The sequence below is a fragment of the Bos taurus genome, chromosome 17, assembly GCF_002263795.3.
Source record: "Bos taurus isolate L1 Dominette 01449 registration number 42190680 breed Hereford chromosome 17, ARS-UCD2.0, whole genome shotgun sequence".
In the NCBI taxonomy this organism is placed as follows: Eukaryota; Metazoa; Chordata; class Mammalia; order Artiodactyla; family Bovidae; genus Bos; species Bos taurus.
Genome location: NC_037344.1, coordinates 73123772 through 73132970, shown reverse-complemented (window position 1 = coordinate 73132970; position 9199 = coordinate 73123772). Strand labels below are relative to the sequence as shown.

Sequence of the window (9199 nt, the reverse complement as noted above, 5' to 3'; positions counted from 1 at the left end):
CCTCTCCCGTCCACTTGGAGGCAGGATGCAACTAGGGTGCCCGGGGCCCACCCCACGTTCACTCTGGGCCCCACCCACAGGGGCCGCACCTGCCTGCAGGTGAACCGCGGAACAAAACTCCTGTTCACCCACGTGGCCCAGTCTCAGCCTCCAGGCAGGGGCAGGTCAGGGAGGCGGGCTCGGCCTTCCTCCAGTGAGAAGTGGAATATTTCCAGCCATATATCTGGAAATAAGGATGTCACAGTCATCAGAGATTGCAGCCCTCCAAGGTGAGCTGGTGAGCCCTCAGGGCACTCAGGAGGGAGAAGAGTACCCGTCATCTAGCAGGAGATAGACCAGCCAACAGTGGTCATGCATGGATGTGAGAGTTGGACTCCAAAGAAAGCTGAGCATCGCAGAATTGATGCCTTTGAACTATGGTGTTGGAGAAGACTCTTGAGAGTCCCTTGGACTGCAAGGGGATCCAACCAGTCCATCCTAAAGGAAATCAGTCCTGAATATTCATTGGAAGGACTGATGCTAAAGCTGAAGCTCCAATACTTTGGCCACCTGATGCAAAGAACTGACACATTGGGAAAGACCCTGATGCTGGGGAAAATTGAAGGCAGGAGGAGGAGGGGACGACAGAGGATGAGAAGGTTGGATGGCATCACCGACTCAAAGGACATGAGTTTGAGTAAACTCCGGGAGTTGATGATGGACAGAGAGGCCTGGTGTGCTTCAGTCCATGGGGTCACAAAGAGTTGGACACAACTGAGCAACTGAACTGAACCAAACTGAACTGAAAACAAGTCAATCCTAAGGGAAATCAACCCTAAATACTCATTGGAAGGACTGATGCTGAAGCTGAAGCTCCAATACTTCGGCCACCTGATGCAAAAAGCCAATTCATTAGAAAAGACCCTGATGCCGGGCAGGAGGAGACAGGGGTGACAGAATAAGATGGTTGGATGGCATCACTGACTCAGTGGACATGAGTTTGAGCAAACTCCAGGAGATAATGAAGGACAGAGAAGCCTGGCATGCTGCAGTCCATGGGGTTGAAGAGAGTCAGACGTGACTGACAGACTGAACAACAAGAAAAAAAACAGCCATCAAGCTGCGTCCGCTTTTAAGGTGAGCCCAAGGGACCTCAGAAGGTGAAAAGCACAGGATACTGGCCCAGGATAGCTGAGAAGTAAATGAAAGAAACGATTTCAGTGAGCCCAGACTCTTGCCTCTTCCAATAAATAGAGAAACACTACATTCCTTAACTTGGGATATCTGCTTTTCTTTAATTAACAGTCATCTTTGATGTTAAACTACCTGCCCCTGGTTGCAGAGCTTCTATGTAACCTGGCTCCCCTCCTCGGAGCAGTCCTCTCAGGGTCACTTGAGATGCAGTCTCTTGGGCTTTGAGTCCTAAAAGTTTCTGCTGAATAAAACAACTCTCAACTTTTGGGTTGTGGATATTGTTTTAAGTCAATGCTCCAGTGGAAGAATCCAGACCAAGCTGCCCTCTCAGGTCAGCAGAAATCCTGGGCCCTCAAAACGCTTCTGCTGCCTCCAGTAAACTGAGGAAATTCAAACTAAATTCAAGCCAAATATCCCATGACTTCTCCAAAATAGTTATGGAACAATTAACTGGAAACTATATGAAATGAAATTACTGTAAATACAAACTTGAAAACTTTACACCAAATTCACTCAAACTGATTAAGACATTTATAACTCAAAATCATCAAAATTACAAAGAAACAAGAAAATCTACATGATGTGGGGTTTGATCCATAGATCACAAGCTTTGAGTTTTAATACACAAAAAGCCAGTCCATGTGAGAAAAAACATTGTGGACTTTGTAAAGTTAAAGGTGTCTACTAAGAAAGGTACTGACTTTAAAAAAAAAAAAAAATGCACAGCCTGAGAGTTGCAAGTCAAATTTTATTTGGGACAAAATGAGGACTGCAGCCCAAGAGCCAGCCCCTCAGTTAAGTCTGAGGAACTGTTCCAAAGAGGGGTGGGGGGAGGCAGGCAAGGGGGTCAGTATATATATATGTGATTTGGGTGAAGGGGAGACACGAGCGATCAGGCACATATTCTCTCAAACATGTGGTTTCTGCTAGGTTTCTGCAGGTCTCATGGAGCCTTTGCTGGTCGCAAGGAGCAGTCGCCACCATGAAGGGTTTTACTGCTTTTCTATAGATGAGGAGATACAAGAACTGGGATCATAAAATCAGCTCCTGAGAATGCCTATCTGAAGACTTATCCTGTTAGGTTCCCTCCCCCGACCCCACCCCAGCTCTGAAGGCCCCGTTCCTGCTCTCCACCCTGAACCCCTTTCAGGGAGAGTTAAAGGTCAGCAGCTAGCACAGGCTTTAATCCTCGTGCAGTAGATGGCGGCGCCCACAGCAGGCGCCACTTTGTAGCTGACAAAGACATTATTCCAAAAGTCCAAAGACAAGACACAAACTGGGAGGAAAATATTTCTAAACCACATGTCCAAGAGAGGAGTTGGGTTCAAATGTTACCGAAAGAAGTGTGGTGGGATCCAGCTACTCGCCACTCAAAAGCCCCATAAATAGCCCAGGTTGGTGGAAAGGAAAATTTGCTTTATTTCAGGCACCAGCAACCGGCAGTAGGGGGTGGGGGTGGGGGGAGGGTGGTGGACATCTGTCCAGAGGCCCCTCTACCCCCGACAAGCAAGGGATGAGAGCTTTTATGGACAGAACTGGGGTGGGGGGGGGGGGCTACATCCAGAACAGCACAGTCATCTCTAACGATCACCTTCAACTGGTCCTCAGTGGTCCGACCAGCGTCATCTTGGTTGTTTTAGGTGCTTCGTCTTTAGGCCCAGGGTCCATCTGTTCCCATTTCTTTGCAGTCAATTCTCAGAATTGTGGCAGCTCATGTCCTGGGTTCAGCCTGATCATCATGTAGTGAACTTCTCTTCCTAGGGTTTCAGTATCTGTAAGACAGCTCACAGGATGTGGCTCAGAATATTATCTACAGCCCTTGAGAAATAAGTAAAGGTCCTCTACTATGCTTAATGACTGCATTACTACTATTATTTAGTCTCCTTTGATTGTTTTCCTTTGTTTCAGCATTTCTCATTTCTCAAGTGAAACTTATTCTTTGACTAAAGTTTTCCACAGACTAAAGGCAGGCAGCAGAGAAGGCAATGGCACCCCGCTCCAGTACTCTTGCCTGGAAAATCCCATGGACGGAGGAGCCTGGAAGGCTGCATTCCATGGGGTCGCTAGGAGTTGGACACGACTGAGTGTCTTCACTTTCACTTTTCACTTTCATGCATTGGAAAAGGAAATGGCAACCCACTCCAGGGTTCTTGCCTGGAGAATCCCAGGGACGGGGAGGCCTGGTGGGCTGCCGTCTACGGGGTCGCACAAAGTCCGACACAACTGAAGCGACTTAGCAGCAAAGGTAGGCAGGGGACATGGTGGGGGCGAGCAAGGACCACAGGCTCCTGCTCTGTTTCATAAATAGACAAAAACCTCTAAAACAAACCCATGTTAAAAAATGGGTGTGGATCAAACACACACCTGGCCAAAAAAAAGACTTACACATAGTAAAAATCATACAAAAATTATACAAAAATATCATTTGTTGCTGCTGCTGCTGCTAAGTCACTTCAGTCGTGTCCGACTCTGTGCTACCCCATAGAGGGCAGCCCATTAGGCTCCTCTGTCCCTGGGATTCTCCAGGCAAGAATACTGGAGTGGGTTGCCATTTCCTTCTCCAATGAATGAAAGTGAAAAGTGAAAGTGAAGTTGCTCAGTCGTGCCCGACTCTTACCGACCCCATGGGCTGCAGCCTACCAGGCTCCTCCGTCCATGGGATTTTCCAGGCAAGAGTACTGGAGTGGGGTGCCATTGCCTTCTCTGACAAAAATATCATACTACCAGGGAATTACAAATTAAAATCATGAGATATCACAGCACACCTATTAGGACTGCTGCTGCTGCTGCTGCTGCTAAGTCGCTTCAGTCGAATCCGACTCTGTGCGACCCCATAGACGGCAGCCGGGCACCAGGCTCCCAGTCCCTGGGATTCTCCAGGCAAGAACACTGGAGGGGGCTAAACTTCAAATATATGACCAAATCAACCGCCGGAGGGTGAGGGACGACAGGAACCTCCCTCAGTGCTGCTGGGATGTAGGTACAACCACCTCGTAAGACAGCTGGGAGGTGTTTTCTAAAGCTAAACAACACGATCCAACAATCATGCTTTCACTTTTTAATTAACTGCTTTGAAAATCTATCTCCAAATTCAAACAAGAATGCAGTTACACCCAGCAGCACTACTCACAATAGGCAGGGTGCAGAGCCGGCCGCAGGGTAAGGGGCGAGACGGGGTAAGGGGTTGGGGGGAGGGTAAAGGGCGGGGAGGGGCGGGACGGTAAGGGACGGGGCGGGCAGAATAAAGGGCGGGGCGGGTAAGGGGTGGGGCGGAGGGTAAAGGGCGGGGCGGCTGGGTAAGGGGTGTGGCGGCAGTTGGTAAGGGGCGGGGCGGGGCTTCAGGGTAGGGGCTGGGTGTGGACGGGGCGGGAGGGTGTGCGCCGGGGGCCGAGTAAGGGGCGGGGCCCCGGGTAGGGGCGGGGCCAATGCGGGCTGCTCCTCGGAGCCTCCTCCAGGGCAGGGCAGCCCTCCTTCCGGTGAGGCGAGAGCGAGCCGTGGTTTGTCTGGAACTGTTGTGAAAGGGGGCGTGGCGCGCCGCGCTGCGCTCTGACGTGACAGGACCGCGACGTTTGCGCGGCGGCCGGCGGCGCGGGCGCCATGGAGCGCTGCTCGGGCGCTTTGGAGGAGGCGGCAGACGGGGCCCGGCAGCAGGAGCGGCACTACCAGTTGCTGTCGGCGCTGCAGGGCCTGGTCAAGGAGCTGCCCAGGTGCGCGGCCGCTGGGGCGGGCGGGCCGGGGGGCCGAGCGGGCGGGCCGCGGGCTCACCGCGCTCCGCCCGCAGCTCCTTCCAGCAGCGCCTGTCCTACACCACGCTCAGCGACCTGGCCCTGGCGCTGCTCGACGGCACCGTGTTCGAGATCGTCCAGGGGCTGCTGGAGATCCAGCACCTCACCGAGAAGAGCCTGTACAACCAGCGCCTGCGGCTGCAGAACGAGCACCGAGGTGCGCGGGGGCGGGGGCGGCCTGCCCGGGCTGCTTGGTCTCGGGCGGAGCCCTTCCCCGGGTTCCGCTCGGCAGCAGCCCCTGAAATCGACCTCATTGAGGGCGCGGGGCTTGATGACAGATGGGATCCAGTCAGCTTCCCTTTGTCAGTTGCAGTGTGACCTTCGCGCGGGACCCCCAGAGACGCTCTCACCCACTCCCAGGCGAGATCTTGGCTCTGGCTGTGGCAGTAGGCCGCCCGCGGCGTTGGCAGCTTTGCAGCTCCCGATAGGGCCCGTTCCCCCTCCAAGGTGCATCAGGTTCCCATTCACGGAGCCCCGAAGCACCCTCTGGGCCCTGAAAACGCGTCCCCTGGAGCCACACGCTGGGCAAAACCTCCTGCGCCTTGGCCCCTCCCAGGCATCCCTACAGGGGTGGGAGCGGCCTCCGGAGCCCCTTCCAGCGGGGTGTGCCGGGCTGCTCTTCCGGCTCCCTCAGATTTTTCACCTTTGTCATTTTTTTTTACCCAACTTTATTTTAAAAATAAACAGGGAAGTTGAAAGTACACTATAATGAATATCCATACGTTCTCCAGCTCCACTCAGTAATTAAAGTTTTGACAAAGTTCTTTTTGTCCATCAGTGTATGCAACACCGCACTACTTCCCCAGAAGCCCTCAGCATTCCTCTAGACCAAGGTTTTCAATAGCAGCGCTGCTGGAATCTGTAGCTGGACAGGTATTCATAGTTCTTTGTAAAACATTAAACAGCATCCCTGGCTTCTATACTAGACAACAGTGGCACCTTCCCCCAGAGCCGACAGCCAAGAATGTCTCCGGACACCCTTGGGGTCAGCCTTGGTCCAATGTTAGAACCAGGGATCTAGAACAAGAACACTGCTGTGTAACCACAATGGATAGAAATCAGTCATTCCAGGGAGCGTTCTGACGTTCAGACACACCAATTATCCAATAATCCTCAGATTATGCACTGACAAGGATCCAGGGTGTGGTTGTGCATTGCAGTTGGGCCTCTGCTTCTGAAAGAATTCCCACCATTCACTGTGGTGCTGACTTTTTGAAGAGTCCGGGGCATTCTGCCTTAGAACATCCCCACTCTGGATCTGATGGACTGCCTCACGCTGACGTCATCCCTCCCTGTTCACCTTCTGTGCTCCCTGTGACCTGGGCAGTGTGATGATGCGCCCACTAAACGTTTGTGGCAAAAGTGCCTCCTGGTGACATGAGGTCCCTTCCCTGTGGGGTGGGTTTGATGGATGTCTGTCCCCGGATAAGTGCATCTATGTCAGGAATGGATGTTGGGTTTTGTCAAAGCTTTTTTTCTGCATCTTTTGAAATGATCAAGTGGCTTTTTGGTGACTAGAGTGAATTAACAGTATTTTTTAAATTCCTGGGATAAATCCTACTTGGTCATCATGTCCTTGGGCCCCCTCGGGTCTGTGCCACCCTACTCCCTTGGGAGCTATGGACAGGGTGTGCAGGGTGGCTCTGCCCCTCCGCCAACCAAGGAGAGCAGAGGAGGAGTGACTGCCGTGCCCTGGAGCAGAGGCCATCCTGCTTGTGCCCCTTTCCTGGGCCCTGGCCTGCATGGTCTCTGGGACATCTCAGTGGATATCCCACGGATGACAGGCAGGTCACGCCAGACTCCTGGCCTGTAGCCATGTGAGGCTAGAAACCTCCAGCCCACAGTCTCCCCCACCCCCATCTTCCAATTCCCTGTGCTCAAGCTGTGGCCCTGGCTCCACCCTCACCCCACATGCCTGGCCTCCCCCTCCTCTAGGACCCTGGAGCCCTGCTGCTGCAGAGCGCCATACCCTGGCTGAGGGTAGGCCCGAGTGGGCTGGGGGCTGTGTGTCCAGAGCTCCACCCACTACCCGGTTCAGGCCTCCACATCCCCACGGCTGGCCTGCTGCCTGTGGTGCTGGGACAGCCGGAGCACGCCCTTGCCTCCTCACCCCTCCTCACCCTCTGCCACCTGACGGTGCCTCTCTGGTCTCGTCCTCTCCCAGTGCTCAGGCAGGCGCTGCGGCAGAAGCACCAGGAAGCCCAGCAGGCCTGCCGGCCCCACAACCTGCCTGTGCTCCAGGCGGCCCAGCAGCGTGAGCTCGAGGTAGGGGTATGGGCATGAGGGGGGCCCACCTGCGCTCTGCTGACAGGGCTGTGTGGAGGGGATCGGAGTGGTGTGGGAACCAGCCTGGGCCACAGGCTGGGGTGGGCCGCGAGGGCCTGACGCGCCCGCGTGTTGTTCTTTGGGTGGGTGTGCTTAGCATGGGTACCACAAAGGCCTGACGTGCCCATGTATTGCTCTTCGCTGGGGGGTGTGCATTTGGCATGGGTGAAGAATGTGTGGTGCCCCCACCCCCTCCACCTGCTCCCCCAGACCACAGTTCCTCAGCCTTGGCCTGTGCAGGGCAGGTATGAATGGGAGCCACTGTGCCCCATGGCCACAGAGACGCGAGGACAGTGGTGGGAGGATGGAGTCACCAAGTCCTGTTCCCAGGTGGACAGGAACAACCCAGAGGCCCACCCACAACCAAGAACCCCCAGGGGAGGGTGCATGCCCAGACCAGCACAGGGTCCCAAGGCAGCCCCAAGCCAGGGCATGCAGGAAGGAGGTGCTGAGCGGGGCGGTGGCAGCTCTAGTGGGAGGAGACACGCAGAGGCTGAGAGACGGCGGTCAGCTGGACAGCCGGCAGAGGTGGGGCCAGCATCTGGCCACTCATGGTGGTCCGTGCCAGGTGGCACCCGGCAGAGCAAAGGGAGGACACCTGGCAGGAGGTGGGGAAGAAGGGTGTTGGGAGCAGGGCTCTGGGGGAAGGGAGGGTCGTAGGTGCGGTGCATACACCATCCTTAGTCTTGAAGCTGGAGCAACTGGGGAGGGGAGAGGGGCCAGAGGTGGCAGGCCAGGAGTGTGTCTGCAGCATCGGTGGGCGGACAGGAGGCTGAGCCCTGAGCCGCCCTCTCCGTGGCAGGCGGTGGAACACCGGATCCGTGAGGAGCAGCGAGCGATGGACCAGAAGATCGTGCTGGAGCTGGACCGGAAGGTGGCGGACCAGCAGAGCACACTGGAGAAGGCAGGGGTGGCTGGCTTCTACGTGACCACCAACCCACAGGTCAGTGCCGTGGGCCTCGCCTGGCACAGCCTAGGGGCTACTGGTCCCCAAAGGCCACATCCCCTCTGGGGGTCTAGCTGGTCGCTGAGGGGCCTCTGCTGCCAGAGGACAAGCCAGCTGCCTGCAGGACATCGCCCACCTTGCTCAGGCCTGCTGTGCCCCACAGGGCCCTCATCTGCAGTTCCCTGCATCCCTGCGTACCTCCACGTGTGCCAAGCCAGGGCAGCTGCAAACGCTGCAGCTTCAGCCCTTTCTGGCAGGCAGTGGCCAGACTTCCCCTACGGGCTCCCTACCTAGTGCCCCCTCGACCCTGATGGTCACCTCAAGTGCCTGGGGAAAGGAGGCTGCTTCCCTGGGCTCTGCCAGGGCTGAGGCGGACCCCCTGGGCCCATCTGCACCCCAGGAGCTGACCCTGCAGATGAACCTCCTGGAGCTCATCCGGAAGCTGCAGCAAAGGGGCCGACAGGCAGGGAAGGTGGCCCTGTGAGCCTGCCCGCCCTTGACCGCCGCCCGTCCCAGCCGGGAGCACCACCCCGTCCCACAGCGACCACAGGCAGCAGACAGCCCCTGGCACTGGTCTTCCTGAAGCGTGGCCACCACCCTCCCAGCAGCCTGCAGGAGGGGCACCTTGTGAGAAGCCAAGTGGACCACACCGCCCTTGCCCCCAACCCGGGCTGCTGAGAGCGGGCAGGCAAAGGGCACAGCAGACGCAGCTGTCTGGCTGCCTGCCCTGGCCTACCTCTTGGCCCCTCCCTCGGTAGGTGCAGCCCCTGAGAGGGACAGGCTCCCAAACTGCGTGTGACCCCGAGAAATAAAGCTGCCTCAGCGTCGCCTGCACATGGCTTGTGTGACAGTCTGTGGAGCCAGTCATGACCGGGCCCACACAACCCTCGTCTGGGGGCTCTGTGGTCTACAGAAGTTAGAAGATGCCCCCACCCCCCACATCACAGGGACCCCTCACCGGCCAAGTCCC

At 56.1% G+C, this 9199-nt stretch overlaps 1 protein-coding gene and 1 long non-coding RNA gene across 3 annotated transcripts; one reads left to right on the top strand and one right to left on the bottom strand.

The window, feature by feature from the left end:
- Window positions 1-1901: 1901 nt before the first annotated feature.
- LOC112442084 (uncharacterized) lies at window positions 1902-4650 on the bottom strand. Its single transcript, XR_003030109.2, has 3 exons — window positions 4304-4650; window positions 2765-2945; window positions 1902-2176 (listed from the first exon to the last, which is right to left on the bottom strand). It is a non-coding gene; the product is annotated as an uncharacterized lncRNA (long non-coding RNA).
- A 90-nt stretch (window positions 4651-4740) lies between these two features.
- DGCR6L (DiGeorge syndrome critical region gene 6 like) lies at window positions 4741-9063 on the top strand. 2 transcript variants are annotated; one of them, XM_059875864.1, is made up of 5 exons: window positions 4741-4880; window positions 4955-5115; window positions 5737-5831; window positions 7123-7223; window positions 8086-8226. In XM_059875864.1, exons 1-5 carry the CDS (start codon window positions 4771-4773, stop codon window positions 8210-8212), a joined length of 594 nt encoding a protein of 197 aa, XP_059731847.1. In that variant the 5' UTR covers window positions 4741-4770; the 3' UTR covers window positions 8213-8226. The 2 variants fall into 2 exon arrangements, with proteins under 2 accessions (XP_059731847.1, NP_001103916.1); NM_001110446.2 differs by lacking the exon at window positions 5737-5831 and adding an exon at window positions 8630-9063 and having other exon boundaries at window positions 4759-4880.
- The last annotated feature ends 136 nt before the right edge of the window (window positions 9064-9199 follow it).